The sequence below is a fragment of the Hippocampus bargibanti genome, linkage group LG03 (assembly GCF_051943395.1).
Source record: "Hippocampus bargibanti isolate YZ-2025 linkage group LG03, ASM5194339v1, whole genome shotgun sequence".
Taxonomy (NCBI): Eukaryota; Metazoa; Chordata; class Actinopteri; order Syngnathiformes; family Syngnathidae; genus Hippocampus; species Hippocampus bargibanti.
This window is the reverse complement of record NC_142736.1, coordinates 24,781,886-24,799,122: the sequence shown is the minus strand read 5'-3', so window position 1 is coordinate 24,799,122 and position 17,237 is coordinate 24,781,886. Positions and strand designations below refer to the sequence as shown.

Here is a 17,237-nt window from a genome sequence, read left to right as displayed (position 1 = left end):
TGAAAAATGAAAAACACCTTCAACACCTTCACCTTCAAAGAAGTACAGATGACGGCTGAAGAAACCTTTTCATCGATGGACCACTCCTGTACGACTGAGAGCTTACACAGACGTATTTCAAACCAAAGTAATTCGTGCTGCTGACCTGGTTTAGAAGTGCACTCTCATTTCAAACTAAGATTTCTAAAACTAAAGAACAAATTAATGCTAAAAATGTGTGTGGAGAATAGTCAGAGCAAGAGCACCTCCAACCTTTTAACAGTCATTCATTATTTATGACAACTGTGCTTTGTGTAAAACTCGTCTGCAAAGCTGTGTGTTACAGTGTACGACAAGTATTATAGTTACATTTCTGCACCGGAGTAGCATCTATTTTTTTCCAGATTTTTTAATTACAATCTTTAAATGCATGTGTACCTTTTGAATTGACTTGGAATGTACAGTACTGTACTGCCGTGGCTCCAAATAATCCCTCAAAGCCTCAATGTTTTCATGAATTTTGTTAAACCCAGCTCGTGAAATGAACCACTTTATTTGAATCCGTAAATATATTATATAGATATAGATTATAGAAACATGGGCGCTTTAAGTAATCTTCTTCTACTTCCGCCTTCTTGTCAGTATAAACACGCCCCTTATGAGGACGATAAGGGTATGCTCGTTTTACCGTACTCTCTTTTCTAACCACGTCTATGTTCGTCAGTCTTTTCCGAAACAAATCAATCCAATCGAAGTAAAGATTTCACAAGAGAAGGCATTGGGATTTCATTGACATTATGTTAGAATTAATAATACACACTGCGCGTATGATTCACAAACGTGACATTGTTTGCACGTCCAGGACATCATGCGTTAAAATGAAACACCATTCGGCACTCAGTAGGAGTTTGCTTGTTCCTACTGCGTCAACTGCCGAGCTAGTAAATTAACGATGGAGAGTGCTGGCAGAACTCCGTGGATGAAATATGGCTCTGCAATCTCATTGTTTGTTGTTATTCTGGCCCTGTGGTTTCGGACACCGGACAATGAGGTACTGAACGACCGGCTCGACACCGTGTTGTCCTCGCTGCTTCGTGCCGAGAGCAAAGTTGGAATGAATCATGTTGCTCGCCCAAAGGTGGCTATTGGTAAGGTTTATCACTTAATACTTTGATTACATTAACGTTGTTTCGTGACACTTTGCTACTGTAAAATGCCGTGACTCTAGATTCAGTTTCTGATATTATATATATTTCTTTCGATTAAAAAAGTCAAACGGTCGTTTTTTTTGTGCTGTCATGTGTCATTCTTCGGGTTGTCTGGCGAGTTCTCTCTCCTTCAGCAATTTGGCATAATCTTGAATGTCACAAAAAAAAATTGGCCAAGGCCACCGTTAAATGCCGCCTGTCAAGTAGTCATGAAAACACAAAACGAGAATATTAACTATATAGCCGAAAGAACCAGCTGCTTTTCTAGTCAGCTGTGTTGAGAAAGTTACTTTGTATCCTCATTTTATGTAATGCTGTAATACTGAACTGATCTGGCAACCCAGCCACGACGCGACATCACGTGACTTGACAGCGATAAAAGCTAGTTCGTGTATATGTTTTTACTTCTCGTACGACGGTGAACGCAGCGGTTGCTGTCTGTGCTTCGGCAAATAAATATCCTACTTGTATGATCTAAACAAGAGGACCTTCTCGACTCTTTATTCTCCCAAATGCATCGCGAAAGCGCTGAAGATCTCAACAAGCTGGGGCAGTTTTTTTCCATCAGACGCCTCTTGGTCGTGGATTTGTTAGTTGCATGGGCATTAATTACTTAACGTTTACAAGGAGGTGCTGAAATGTGCACAATTGATGCAGGAATGTCCTTCTGGTTGTTTTTTTTAAATCCCAGGGTCAGGAAACTTTGAAATTCAGACATTTGTTGTCTTCCGGTGTCTATAAAGAAACTGTTGAATTTTCTTATCCTGCCTTTCCAACATTTGCCATCCGACAGCCACATGGACAGATTTGCATCTTGTCTCAAGGGCGACCTCAAGGGAGGAGCAACTGAAGCTCCTCCCTTGAGGTCACCCCCATATCGAGGAGTAAAAAATATATGTTTTTGTTTGCGTGTCATTTTCACATTAACTAAATATTCTTAGATCCCCTATCACACGGACACATTATATATATATATATATATATATATATATATATATATATATATATATATATATATATATATATATATATATATATATATATATATATATATCGGTTCTCGATATAATCCGTTCCAGAACCCTGTTCGAAAAGCGATTTGTTTGAACACCGAAATAATTTTTCCCATTACAAATAATGTAAATCGTTTTAATCCGTTCCAACACCCTGAATGTTTACCTTTTTAGTACAGTATTTTATACATTATTTTATGCATGAAATTGCACATTAAAATGCTGACCAACACATAAAAAGCAATGTAATATATCTTAGAAAATGTTAAGCAAAATGGCAAGGACACAAATAACATAAACATAAATGTAAGGCTAATCGTACGTTTGTAAAGAAAAGAATTATGAATATGATTTTTTTTACCTTTGTGGTGGTCAGCAGAAGGCGCAGGTGGACGGAGGAAGGAAATGTATTGTTTGGAAGAAGACTCCCCTTCCATAAAAACTTTGGGGAGCTCTTCTGTCTGAGGGGTGCTCACACATTCAAATCTCTTTGCTACGGATGACTCGGCTACAGGATGTTCTTTTCTCTTAAAATATCTATCCAATGACACTTGCTTCTGCCTTCTTTTTAACACTTTTCGGAAGTGGTTCATGACAGTGTCGTTAAAGTCATTGATGACTGGTGGCTGCAGCTTTATCGGGGTGGTGGAGTTCTGATCGTAGATTTCGCCATGCTGTATTCCCTAGCCAGATCAGACACTCGCACACCTCCTTCATATTTTGCTATTATTTCTTCTGGCAACGGAAGCGAGCTGCCTTTCATAACGGACTCCTCGTCAGGTAGAGGTTTTCTTGTGGACAGCGGATCACAAGTCAGCCTGCTGACGCCCACCGCCGCGGACAAGACGACAGGTGGATGCAGGCCTCCCCTGTGCGCAGCTAACGGCTCACCCATCGCCGACTTTGTGCTTCCACGGACGGGAATTCAAGTGGAACTTTATCGTTGCCTCGAACACAGGTCCGATAAGCGGCACAGATTTTTTATGTGCTCACGGACTACTTGACATTGCTAACCGTCGTTTGATTGACGGCATATAGTTTGCGACTTTCCCGTGTGAGGCTGGAAGGCTCGGAGTATTAACACACGCAAATTATTTAACGTCAGGTAACGTTTACGAACTTCTGCTGACCGATTTTCCGTCATTAATCACTCCCGCCTTTTCCAATTCTGATACGAAACACGGGGTAGAGCTTTTCATTCCCACGGTTGGCCCGCCAGTTTTTGCCCGCGCTTGTCGCGACGAGCACAGTCCTTTCAACAAGCCAAGGACGCTCTCGCGAGTGCAACTCTTCTGGTCCACCCGATCTCAACCGCACAAGTAGCTTTGACTACCGATGCGTCTGATGTTGCCGTAGGGGCGGTGGTCGAGCAGCTTGTCGAAAGGCAGCCCCTTGCATTTTTCAGTCGGAAGCTGCAAGATAACGAACGCAAGTATAGTGTTTTCGAGAGAGCATTGTTAGCACTCTATCTTGCAAAGCGCCATTTTTGTTTCCTCCTCGAGGGGTGCCGTTTCACCGCATATATGGATCACAAACCACTCACATTCGCCATGTCCAAGGTGACTGAACTGTGGTCGGCCCTACAGCAACGGCATTTAGCGGCCATTTCAGAATTCACAACAGACATTCGCCATGTGGCCAACAAATGTAACTCTGTGGCCGATTGCTTGTCACGTGCGATCGTACGTCCAGTCCAGCTCGGGGTGGATTTTTCAGAGATGGCCACCGCCCAATCTGAGGATCCGGACATCCACAAACTCAAGGTGACAAGCACGGCCCTGAAGCTTGACAGGTGGCACAGTGTGAAGGTGGTCCCGCTCTCCTCTGTGATGTGTCTACGGGTCGCACTCGTCCCGTGGTTCCGCAGGAGTGGCGCCAACGAATGTTTTATTGTATTCATTCCCTCTCACACCCTGGCGTTCGGGCATCAGTCAAACTACTTGGGGCCAAGTTTTTCTGGCCCGGGTTATGAAAGGACGTCAGGAAATGGGCAGCTGCATGCGTGGCATGTCAGCGCGCCAAAGTCCACAGACACACCCGGGCGAACCTGGAAACTTTTCCGATTCTGGCCAGGAGATTTGACCACGTCCATGTGGATTTGGTCGGGGCCCTCCCTCCTTCACATGGTGGCACGCATTTCCTCACTATGGTCGATCGGACCACTAGGTGGCTGGAAGCAGTCCCCCTGTCCTCCACGACCTCGGCAGATATAGCCCACACGTTTCTATCGTCCTGAGTCGCGTGTTTTGGCACACCATCCGACATCACTTCGGACAGGGCCCCCCAGTTTTTGTCCGAGCTCTGGTCGGCCATGGCGCAGTCCGTGGCTGTGCAGGTACAGCGCACCATGGCCTACCACCCGCAGGCTAACGGGATGTGTGAACGTTTCCACCGGTCACTTAAAGCCGCGCTTTCAGAGGGTAACTGGGTCAACCTGCTTCCGTGGGTCCTGCTCGGGTTATGTTCGGCCCCAAAAGAAGACCTTAACGCCGCTCCGGCCGAGTTAGTGCTCGGTCAGCCGCTCCGCGTCCCTGGTGAATTTCTGCCTGAAGCTTCGGGTGCACCTTCTTTCCCCTTGTTGCCAGGAGAGCCCCTGACTCCAGCACCATTGTGTGCCCAAAGTATTTGTTCCATCTGCTCTTAGGTCAGCTCGGTTTGTCTTCGTGCGTCACGATGCCCACCGCTCTCCCCTCCAGCCGCCGTACGATGGCCCGTTTAGAGTGCTCGAACACGGTGAAAAGAGTTTTGTGCTCGATATGGGTGGGCGAAGGGAGGAAGACAGGCTCAAACCGGCTTATTTAATTGCGGGCGAGGACATTTTGCTGGCCCAGGTCCCACATCGTGGACACCCTCCAGCCTCACTGCAACATGCAAGGGTTGAGTGTCTTTCCCCCACTCAGGTCTCACCCAGGTCACCTGCCCCCTGCCCGAATAACTTCACCTGGACCACCCAATGTAGGACTGCGTAGTCGTTGTGGCAGGCTGGTCAAGCCCCAAGCAAAGTTTTCACCTTGACTTTCCTTCTGGATGTTCTGGGGGGGTTGTATGGCGGGCACGAGGACCAGACATCTCACCCAACAGGTGCACAAGAGGGGGCGTATTTATGTTAGGTATATTTCACTGCATTTTCTATGTTGGAACGAGATCCACTTGTTAGCCGTTGGAAGAAACACGTGTCTACATTCAGTCGTGTGTGCTCCTTCCTCAACGGCTACAGTATACTGATTGTTCAAAGAATACATGTACAGTTGTACACGGACCAATCTAAATTGTATTCATTTCAAGAAACTGACTACAAATGGTATGACAAAGAAAGACACATACAAACAGACACAGACACCATTCAATGAAATGTTATGTCACCTTGGCCACACCACTGAAATATTTTTTTCCACTCCCCCATGGCAAGTATGGATTAGCAAGGCTTCCCATTCCTGCTTACATCATGCATGTCTTTATGATGGTCAAGTGAAGATTGTATGCTTGGGACATCATATACATAGCATGTGTCTGCTCGTATTGCCGCGTCCTTGCTCCAGTTGACCAGAATGAGATACTGTATTGTACGTGCCTAATCATAAACATTGCTGTCATGCTTTACAAACGTCACCCATTTATCCATCTACCGCTCATCTTGAAGGTTTTGGAGGCTGTGTGGACTTCCTCGTCGATGGTGTGTCTCTTCTAAATAAAATTGGCCTTGCCCCCGCCGATCATCCCCTCCATCATGACTACATTGAAAATGCTGAGCAACTTTCTCAGAGCTTCACATACTTCTTTATTCCGGGTGCCGCGGCAGAGTAAGTAGTGTATAAGTATTGTTGAAAATATATTTGTGTGAAACTGTGATGAAAATATGGTAAACGTAGGACTGTCATAGGATTGAAGCATTAGCCAAGGTTGCATTCATATATTGTTCGCAGTGGCTCTGGTAGCCTGAAACTTAATGCGGCATGAGAGCCCATGAATATTTTGCACATGGACAATAAGTCAGAAATAGTTTACCCCACCCACTGAGTACAACTTGGACAGCTTCGTCATTTTATCATGTTGTGATTCGTATGCCCTGCAGGCGCTTTGTGCTGAATGAGACACTCTTCAGCGAGCTGGTAGAAGCTTCCCGTGACCTACCTGGAAACAGATGGTCGGTGGGAGGCAACGCCCCTGTCATGGCCGGCCGCATGGCCACCGAAGGATGTGACGTGTTGCTCGGGGGCAGCTTTAGTCCGGACTTTACTGATGTTCTATCACAGCACATCACTGGTACTGATGTGAAAACAACATAACACCACTGTTTATGTTGCTTTTATTGTCACGTTAGCGCCCAGAATCGATGTTCTCTGTATCTCCAGTTGCAGGTAACATTGTTGAAGAACCAGACATTCATCTCATCCTGGAGTATCCATCTGGCGCAAAATGGGGCCAATATTGCTCCCGACGAGCCAACAGGTTTGTCTTAGCTAATAGTCAGAATTGATTGTTGGCGTGTGAAGTTGACCTTTGTTTGGTACATTTTTTAGGTACATTGTCCACAGTGATGACCATAACCCATACCTGGCATCCATGGAGGAGTTTGCCAAGAAGCTCAAAGATTTTCATCCAGACCTTCTGGTCGTGGGCGGTTTACAAATGATGGACAACTTTCCATTCCAGTCAGGTAAGATGAAATGACGTTTTGTTGACTCGAAAGTGCGACTTCTTTGAATTGTAGCGACTCTTTTATCTAAGGTGAGCGTGCCGCTCTGCTCTCCCGCCTGGCCGAAGTGCTGGCCACCTCCTCACCCACACTCGGTGTCCATTTTGAAATGGCCAGTTATGTTGAAGAGAGCATCATGGAAGACCTGCTTCATTATGTCATCCCTCAAGTACGTACCAGTAAACATTCCATTGTGCTTTAGTCATAGTTTCTAAAAATGGCAGTCCATAGAGCGCAAAGCTTTCTCAATAGGTCTGAAGTCTGAATGAAACATCCGGTGGATATCAAGGACACCTGACCAATTTCTCCTTCTGGTGCAGTCGAAAGCGTAATGCTCTGTGTTCCGTTACATTAACTCATTCACTGCCAGATGATGTGCAAAAATGTGTCCAGTCCAGTGCCAGGGTTTTTGTCATTTTCACTCAAATTGCAAGACCCACGGAATATTGAGTTTTAGGACTACATACACATTCAATGCAGCGTAAGTAACCTTAGACTCTCTTCTTTCATCAGAAGAAAAGCGTTAATTCATAAATTATGTGTCTGCAGTTATCTGAGCTTGAAATGAGGGTGACTGTACAAAATACAATGCAATACATATTGGTTTGTACAGTAATCCCTCGTTTTTTGCCGTTAATTCATTCATTGCGATTCACAAATTTATTCAGGAATTGAAAATATGTCGTAGAGCGCCATTACCGAATTTGTGTGGGTTTTGTTTGTTTGTTTGTCTTTCTTCTCATGCTTGGGTGCCAATAAAGCGCTGGTCATGGCCTCTGGCAATGTTTCTTCTTTTCCGCAAGTGGCAGCATTTCCCTTTTTCCATGTTAGCACTTTGTACGTTGTTCCAGCTTCAGCTATTGTTAAAGCGCAATGTAAACCAATATGTATGTACTGTATTGCATTGTATTTTGGATAGCCGCCCTCATTTCAAGCTCATATAACTGCAGACCCACATGATTTAGGAAATAACTTTCTTTCTGATGAAATAAGAGGGTCCAAGGTTTCCAATGCTGTATTGAATGTTTACGTAGTCCTAAAAAGTCAATATTCTGTGGGACCTGGAATTCAAGTGACAATGACGAAAACCCTGGCACAGGAGGGAAATGCTGCCCCCTTGTGGAAAAGAAGAAACCTTGCCAGAGGCCATGGCCAGCGCTTTATCAGCACCCAAACAAGAAAAAACAAAACCAAACAAATTCAGGTATGGCGCTCTACGTCATATTTTCAACTCCTAAATAAATTCGTGAATGAGTTAATCCTGTATTCTGCAGTTTTACCGTCACTCGACTCCTCAAAGATAAACTTAGTAATGTTTGTTAATCATCATGCATGAACAAACATGCCACTTAGAGACTTCTTTTTTCCACCTCTGTTGACAATTCGGTCTTGGTGGGGCTTTGCTCTCTTTTGAGTGACATTGCAGTTTTAGGATTAAGGCTAAAATAAAGTCTTTAAAATAAAAGTCTCATGAAAAGCGGCAATGGTCATATCTGCAGGGTAAAATTGGTCAGAGTGTCAAGCTCTAAAGGGGTTGGCTCAAGTGTTCGCGTTTCTACTCACCCAGGCGGACTCTCTCGGAATGAACGAACAGGAGCTTCCCAACCTGCTGAGCCTCCTTAAAGGTTCCACCATCACAGTCCTATCGGACCCCAACCCTCGCGTCGCGACCGTCCTGGACCAAATGAGGGAGGTCTACCGCATGGTCAACCAGCGGCACAAAGACGCCGTCGCTCAAGGCGACGACGGTCAAACGTGGGGCAAGCCCCTCACCCGCCTCCACGTGCACACGTTAGCCTTCCAGGCCATGATCGTGACCCGGGGCTCCCAGTGGAAGAACACCATGTCGGCCACCGCCAAGGCGTCGCTCACGGCCAACCGCCATGTGTGCGGCTCCGACCACATCGACCCCAGCAAAGCCAGGCTCATCATGGACGACTCATTCGCCATCAGTCGGCGAGAAGGCAGCCAGCGCATCCCTCTGCAGGAGAGCCGACCCGTCAGCTGCTGGGAGGAGGACGACTATGAGATCTGCGTGGCGCCCGTGCTGGTGTGCACTGAGGTGTACCAGACGGCAGGTGGGGGAGACAACATCTCAGCAGCTGGCTTGGTATTGCAGATCTAAGGCAACCCAGGTGAACCCTGCCGTGACTCTCATCGTCGAGGTGTGACTCCACTGCCTATCGACTTAACAACTTGGGACCACTCGGATAAATGATTGAAATTAAGTAACAGAATATATTGAAGAGGTTTTGAAGACCTTTTAGGAACCACTCAACAAATGTGTGCTTTACGGGTTTTATCCACTTGAATGAGAAAAATATGCTTTTACGGTTGATTTGTAGTTATTTGGCTTTCAAGCTGCTGGCAATGTGAATTAGCGCTTTGCAAACTAGCCTAACAGTTTTAGGGTCGGGGTATGAATTGGGACTCCGTATGCAAGTCCTTCCTGTCCCTCTTTGGGGTTTTCGACAGCCTCATTCCACGTTCCCCAAAATGTGCTTTCAATGGACTCTTTAACTTGCCCGTAGGTGTGAATCTGAGTATGAATTGCCTTTTTTTGTCTGGGCTTAGTACGATTGGCTGGCTAACAGTTTAAGGTGCACCTTGCTTCTCGCCCATCGTCAGGTTTTGGGATCACCTTAAAGGACAACCGATGTCACTTTTTTGTTTTTAACTGACACCAGAAAAAGGTTTTATACCATCTAAAATACCCAAAAACACGCAGTATGATATTTTTAGTCAAATGCAAAACACCAATAAAAATGACTTAAAGTGTCCAAAATGTGCAAAAAATTGAACTGTGAATTGGGCATTTTCAGAAAGTCCCGCCCCCAGTTTGTGACGTCACGCCAAGACGTCTTGCATTGCTGCAGAATCAAAACAATGGCTTCAAATTCGGAGAATATGCTTTCTTGTTACACATCCAGTTATGAATATGATTCAAATAGTTCTGAAGAGGAAAGCATACATGTTTGCAATCGATTAAATAATTTATTTGTGCCATTTTGAGGCAACGTTGGGGGAAAATCTCTCACCCAAAAAAAGAGGCACAAAATGGCGACCTCCTGTGGCCACCTCCGTTTCCACAGGCTGATAAATTCCTTATATAGCGCTTGGACGCCCTCTTCTGGCCTTCTGGTGGTTTTTGGGTGCAACACGAGGTCCCCAGACCAAACAAGTACAGCAAAATACATTGACGTGATAGAAGGACCGCTACAATGCATATTTTTTATGGTAAAGGGCGGTCCTTTAGTGACGTCACGTACGGACTCGTCACCAACTCAAAAACAAGACTTCCTGAATATTCAGCGCGAGTCTTAAAACGTAAAATATAGCTATATGCGGTGGAATCTTTGTAAAATTACGCTCAGTAGAAGTCATTTGAAGCCATTTTACAAATTATGGACACAACTTGTCCGGAGACGTCGGTTGTCCTTTAAGGTACTGGATCAATGTTTATGTTCAATCTGCACCGCCATTATGCAGCAAACCATTCCAGATCTGATTTGCTTGTGAAACGTTACATTTCTTGTCATCTACCTGCAATGGAAAGCCTCTTAATCATGCGGCTTATGTATTACTCAAAGATTACAACAAGGTAGGAGAAGTAAGTGTTCAACTGCGGAATATTATTAGATATTGTTGAGGCACTGATACTGCCTCAGTGGGAAGATTCTTTTCCCAAACTCGTTTCAGGTTTTTTTTTCTGTACAACAGCTCCAAGGGAAAACTGGGAAATTCTGGCTTTTATAGTCTGTAAGAAAATTTCATTCATTGACTATGCAAAAGGTTTATAAAAAGATGGGATATGTTTGTGAATGTTCTAAACATCTTTTCCATACCTGAGTTTAATATCGAGGCCAGCCTTAACCATTAATTCTTGGAACAACAAACTACCAGTAGTTGTGTGAATCAATGACATCTCTACCGACTGTAGCAAAGTCGTGCATGACATTTGACCCAAATTTCTTTCAGCAAATTATCGACAACCAATTGCACATAAATCTGTGTAAGCTCTCAGTCGTACAGGAGTGGTCCATCGATTAAATGGTTTCTTCAGTACAGTACAGATGACGGCTGAAGAAACCTTTTCATCGACAATTGCACATAACCAACTAAATTACAATGCTCATTCCGAGTTTTGAGTTTCTAATACATTAAAGTGAAAATGAGCCAAGCTGATTGGTCCGGCTTTACCTACATTCTTTCTCCCATATGTTGTGAAGATATTAATTGGCTGATACTTGAGATGAGCCCAATATATGTGAAAATATGTATTTTCAGGGTGTTATTTCTGTTCATGTTACTAGCCGTGTAAAATATACACAAAACATTCAGATGCTGGATATACTCTCATTCGTTCTTTCTCAATACTGTTATTGTGTGCGTCTTTCGTTCTCGTAAGGACCAAAGAAGCAGCGAGGACAGCTTCCTCGAATATTTCACTGCTCATCCATTGTCTATTTTAAGACTAAGCTTTTCTACTTTAGCAGTTTCCACTTCTACTACCTTCCTTTAAATCCACATTGGGTTTCATGTGTATCCGTGTGACAATACAACCGGTGTGAGCTCAAGAAAATAAGCTATACTTTTTTTTTTTTTTCATTATGAGTTGATGGGAACATGTGCTGGAAATAAATTAAGTATGTCATAAAATGAGCCTTTTAAATATTTTATTTTGGGGTTAAAGGTGCTTCAATGTGTGAATATTGATGGGAAGCCAAGGCGTATGGATCATGTTACTGTGAATTTTTTCCCCTTTCCAAGCAGAATAACATCCCAAATTCATCCTGCATGTTCACTCCATGGGAAATCTGTCATTAAATGCTAACACAGCAGTTAGTCTTTGACAATGTTGTCAGTTCTTTCCCACTTCTACCACACCTCCGTTCTCTTCCAAAAGGGAATATTTAACCCAATTATGTCTCGCTTCAGTGGCTTCAAGTTACAAAGTAGTCCCATGCTTCTTAAATTGACTTGCCATAAGTCTGATCAACATTTCATATACCAAACATCCCTGATTTCCTTTAATGATTTGCCGCACAACTTTCACAGTACAGATAATGCATGCAGGTTAAGGAATATGATACATGTTACAAACAGCTGTAAATCCGGAATGTACATGTGATACAAATTATGTCTATCGTGCTGTAGTTTACACTTCAGGATCCAGGATGAGATGGTTAAGTAAGTCTTTGCTGTAAATCAAGTTGGTTTCATGGTCTGTGAGGGCTGTCAGCATCTCATCCATCTCCTCCTGAGTGAAGGCTTCACCTAACATTGACACAAGTTATGTCCCAGATTGTGTACAATTGCTGCAAGTTATGACTTAAAGGACAACCGACATCACTTTTTTTGTTTCCTAACTGATGCAAAACACCAATAAAAATGACTTAAAGTGTCCAAAATCTGCAAAAAAATTGAGCTGCGAATTGGGCATTTTCAGAAAGTCCCGCCCCCAGTTCGTGACGTCACGCCAAGACGTCTTGCCTTGCTGGAGAATCAAAACAATGGCTTCAGATTCGGAGAATATGCTTTCTTGTTACACATCCAGTTATGAATATCATTCAAATAGTTCTGAAGAGTAAAGTATAAATGTTTGCAATCGATTAAAGAAGGTGTTCAGGGTCATTTTGACGGATAAAGACTGATGTGTAGTGTCACAGAAAATGCAGAAGATGGTGGCACAGCTCCGTTGGAAATAGGTTTTTTAATCAGCTTGGAATTTTTGTCACGGAATATCTAAGTCAAAGTCAGCTTGATTGTCAAATATGCTAATATGCATGACATACAGCACAGATGAAATTACTGTCCTCTCGGACCCAGCATGCAAGGCACTTATAATTACTTTAACAAACATAATAAACATGAAAACGCCAATTTGCCGGGAGAGGGGAGCCGCTGCGAGTTCACGCGCCGCCATCAAGCTAAGGTGCAACATACAATGATTCACCATTGCGTTATTTGTGTTTTCCTTCTTTGACGCCATCAACACGAAGTTTTCAGACCAAACAAAGTACCGCAAAATGCATTAATCAGCCCATTTCCACAGGCTGATAAATTCCTTCCATGCAGCTTGGTCGCCCTCTTCTGGCGGCTTTTTGGTGCAACATGAGATTTTCAGACCAAACAAGTACAGCAAAATATATTGACGTGATGGAAGGACTGCTACAATGTGTCTTTTTTCGGTCAGGGGCGTTCCTTCAGTGACGTAGGGTAAGGACACGTCACCAACTCAAAAACAAGACTTCCGGAATATTCAGTGCGAGTCTTAAAACGTAAAATATAGCTATATGCGGTGGAATCTTTGTAAAATATGCTCAGTAGAAGTCATTTCAAGCAATTTTACAAATTATGGACACAACTTGTCCGGAGACGTCGGTTGTCCTTTAACGCTACTTACCTTCCTCCATCATGTACTGTGACAGATCATCTGGGTCCAAGAAGCCCTTCTTTTCGACGTCTAGAACCTCAACACAAGAATAATTAATTGGACCTTTGCATGTGACTTTAACAAAAAAAGTACTCTCAAGCTACATTAGTTATGGACTTGGGCCTCTTGTAAAAATTATATTGTACGTAGTCATCCACCATTCATGTACAGTACAGTGTAGCAGTTGTTGTTTACACATGTAACCAAACCACCAACAAAATAAAATAGCAAGCAGCAACATACAACGACAGAGGAGGTGTGGCAGGAGTTTGTTTTTAAACTTTCCACCAAACCTGTAAGTTGACAACATAATTTACTTGTTTAATTAAGACTTGGAGATAATTGTTTCATGTTTTATGGTTGATCCTTGAGATAGATAGCACTTTGTTAGAGCATTGGTTGTTTTTTTTCACAGTATAAATAAGGTTTAGTTGAGTGAAATTATAATAATCTCCCAAACAATCGCCTAAAAATGATTATTGTATATGCAATTAAAGTTTACCATATTACTCTTTATTATACATCCTATATACCAGTAATTAAACGACAATAAAGTAAATACATGAAATAACAAAAATTAAATGTCATTCTTCATTATATGGGGCTAAATTATTCAATTTCAGAAGGTTTTAAGGAAATACAGTTCACAACTGTCTCTTGGATGTTTTCGTCCCAAACAAACATCTACTTGCAAATAATTAACGGCAGTAACAGTGCACCATTCACAGTAATCATTGACAGCCCTCATTAACATATAACCTATGACCTTCCCCTGCCTTCGAATTGGCACATTTGCATATTTTCAGGATTTCAGTTTTGAGGTTTTCAGTTGTCTCACTTTGTACTGAGTAAAAATGCAAATTACCCAATATAGGATACTTTCCTTTTCATTTGATGCAATCCCATTTGCAGCTAATGCACTTGTGCAGATGACAAGGCGGTGCAGTCAAATGTGTGTGGCGTTGGTTTCAAACTACTATTTTAAGTGAACCGTGGCAAGTTCGACTGGTTTGACTATTTTCCGCAAGACAAGCAAATATTGAATGTGACGTGGGCACGCTTACCTCAAATGCCTGAAGCAAAACATCTTCAGAAATGGGAGGGAACCTTCAACACGAGCACACACAGTTATGCAGTTCAAACAATGTGAGTATTCCCATGAGGAACTAAGCAGCCCAAAACTTATCATGACGCTTGGATTGCAAGGTTCAATTATGGATATCTATAGTAGCTGTTGTCGTGCTTTGATCAATAACATACTCGCAAATATTCAGAGACATCCTACTTGTGTTCCATCAGAACTTTAGTCATGGCGGGGAGGAAGCGGTCCAGGTGGATGTATCCCGTTTGGTCCTCTTCCACCTGGAGTGGCAAACACCACACATTTAAGTTACTCAACAGGAAAGAGTACCATCCAGGGATAAGCCGCATATTGGGGCCTCAAGATGTGATGCAGCATCTCGTTCCTGATTGACCTTTACATCCGCAATGTTACTGTGCCATTCACCAGAGACTCCATTTGCTGTTAACTATGGCACCAGGTTACAGTCCTCAAGATGATATGTAAGAGTTCAATATAGATTAAAAAAAAAATGGTCTGACCTCAGCAATGAAGTTGTGCAGGTCTGCCTGACTGGGGAAGCGACCCAGTGAATAGATGATAGTGCCAATTTCGCTGGGGAAAAACACATCACCTGGTTATGCATTTTCTATACAGTTTTCAGTTAATAAGATGCATCGCTCATCACCCGGGCTAAGAGGGTTTTATTTGATATTCTAGATTCATAGATGAGAAGGTTTCTTCAGCCGTCATCTGTACAAAAGTGAAGGTTTCGGACGTTTCGCCTCCTATCCAAGAGGCTTCGTCAGCGAACTAAAGTCTGACTGGTCGTATCGGCCCCATTTATATATCCCTAATGTCCAGACCTGGTGGCGCCGGACACAGCTATGATAGGTCCCTACTCTCAGGTTGGGGGGGGGGGCGCGGGACCCCCCCCTGTGGCCCCACTGATTGTTCCTACATTCCTGACTAACGATTGGCCTATTACCCCCACTCCCCCCGGTATCACCTCATCAGCATAACGACCCTCATCAGCATTGCGAAAGTTGCCTAACCTGTTTTGCCTGAGCAGGCTATTGTATGAACGATCCAAATTGAACCTCACACCACCAGACCGGTTTAATGAAGGATTTTGTTGTTTTATAAGAATCGCCTCTTTTACCCCCCTTTCAAACCATCTATGTTCTTTCGCTAAGATTTTAACCTCATTGTCGTCAAATGAGTGGTTGCTAGCTTTTAGGTGCAAATGTACTGCCGATTGAGGCCCACTAGTATTATCCCTGCGATGTTGATAAAGTCTTTTTTTGAGAATTTGTTGAGTCTCCCCAATGTACTGCTCTTTACAATTTTCATTCTTACAATGTATGGAATAAACTACATTACTTTGTTTTTCATTTGGTAGCCTATCTTTTGGATGCACTAATTTTTGCCTTAACGTGTTTATCGGTTTGATATAAGTAGGAATTTTATGTTGCCAAAGGACTCTTTGTAATTTTTCAGAAACTCCTGCAATGTACGGTACTGCTACTCCTCTCCTTTTAGAATCTTGAGAATTATTGGTTTCGTTCGCTATTCTTTCTTTCTGACATTTGTTGAATGACCACTGAGGGTACCCACAGTTAGTGAGTGCTCTCCTGATATGTTTTGACTCCTTTTCTCTACCTTCAGTGCTAGTTGGTATTAGTTTAGCCCTATGCTGGAGGGTTCTGATAACTCCTAGTTTATGTTGTAAAGGGTGGTTAGAGTCAAAAAGTAAGTATTGGTCAGTGTGCGTAACCTTCCTAAAGACTTCTGTTTTTAGCGCTCTGTCCTCTTTTATAATTACTTTACAATATATATATGTATCATAGCTGTGTCCGGCGCCACCAGGTCTGGACATTAGGGATATATAAATGGGGCCGATACGACCAGTCAGACTTTAGTTCGCTGACGAAGCCTCTTGGATAGGACGCGAAACGTCCGAAACCTTCACTTTTGTACAGATGACGGCTGAAGAAACCTTCTCATCGATGGACCACTCCTGTACGACTGAGAGCTTACACAGACGTAGATTCATAGATATATTTATAGATATAGATTGATTAGCAAATTATTTTAACCCCTCTGTTATTCCCCGGAGAAAAAAAAACCTGTTTTTTTTCCATGAGGTACGAACTGACATGATGTCAAACACGGTATTGTCAGTGTATAGCTCACCTTATGTGTCATTGAATTATTTATGCAAAAATAGCTGGTAGCTTGTACTTAAGGACGAATAGGAAAAGTAAAACCTTTTAAAAATAACTATTGTATAGGGTTATTATTGTTTTTATTATCTGCACCTGAAAAGGACCTTACCGGACATCGACTGTGCTGTTTGATTGGTAGTCAAAAGCTTCGAAAGCTGCTCGAATCCTTTTTTCAACCTCTGGGCGGAAAAAAATGTCTTTGTTTTCACATTTGCACTAGTTTGCTCTTTCTGCTTTAATTTATTTGGTCGGACTTCATTTTGACGGCGGTTGACGCTCGTAATTTAACTAAACAAACCTGCACTTTGCGCGTTGACCGCCATGTTGGTTGTTTAGATGTCGCCATGGTACCCAATATTCGCTACGTACGCGGTACTTCCTTAAAAGGGACTTCCAAGCAAATACAACAGACATTGACAAAAATACAACAACAGTAACTGTTTGGACTGTCATGAAAATAATAAGAACTTAGATTATAATAATAATAAAATTCATTTTCAATTACCCAGCCTGATCCTCACTGTTAGTTCAGGGTGTACGTCATGAAAACGCGACAGTCAAATTCCACCATTTTCTCAGCTACAATACCTTATTAATTTATCATATATTCATTATGG

At 42.9% G+C, this 17,237-nt stretch overlaps 2 protein-coding genes across 2 annotated transcripts; one reads left to right on the top strand and one right to left on the bottom strand.

Moving 5' to 3' along the window:
• Positions 1–700: 700 nt before the first annotated feature.
• On the top strand, positions 701–11,741 carry adpgk2 (ADP-dependent glucokinase 2). The gene is made up of 7 exons (XM_088992756.1): positions 701–1,127; positions 5,841–6,000; positions 6,273–6,463; positions 6,553–6,649; positions 6,721–6,857; positions 6,929–7,065; positions 8,464–11,741. Exons 1-7 carry the CDS (start codon positions 932–934, stop codon positions 9,019–9,021), a joined length of 1,476 nt encoding a protein of 491 aa, XP_088848882.1. The 5' UTR covers positions 701–931; the 3' UTR covers positions 9,022–11,741.
• Positions 9,394–16,948, bottom strand: drc8 (dynein regulatory complex subunit 8). The gene is made up of 7 exons (XM_088992757.1): positions 16,919–16,948; positions 16,730–16,799; positions 14,935–15,007; positions 14,618–14,694; positions 14,397–14,439; positions 13,303–13,369; positions 9,394–12,173 (listed from the first exon to the last, which is right to left on the bottom strand). Exons 1-7 carry the CDS (start codon positions 16,941–16,943, stop codon positions 12,055–12,057), a joined length of 474 nt encoding a protein of 157 aa, XP_088848883.1. The 5' UTR covers positions 16,944–16,948; the 3' UTR covers positions 9,394–12,054.
• Between the last annotated feature and the right edge of the window lie 289 nt (positions 16,949–17,237).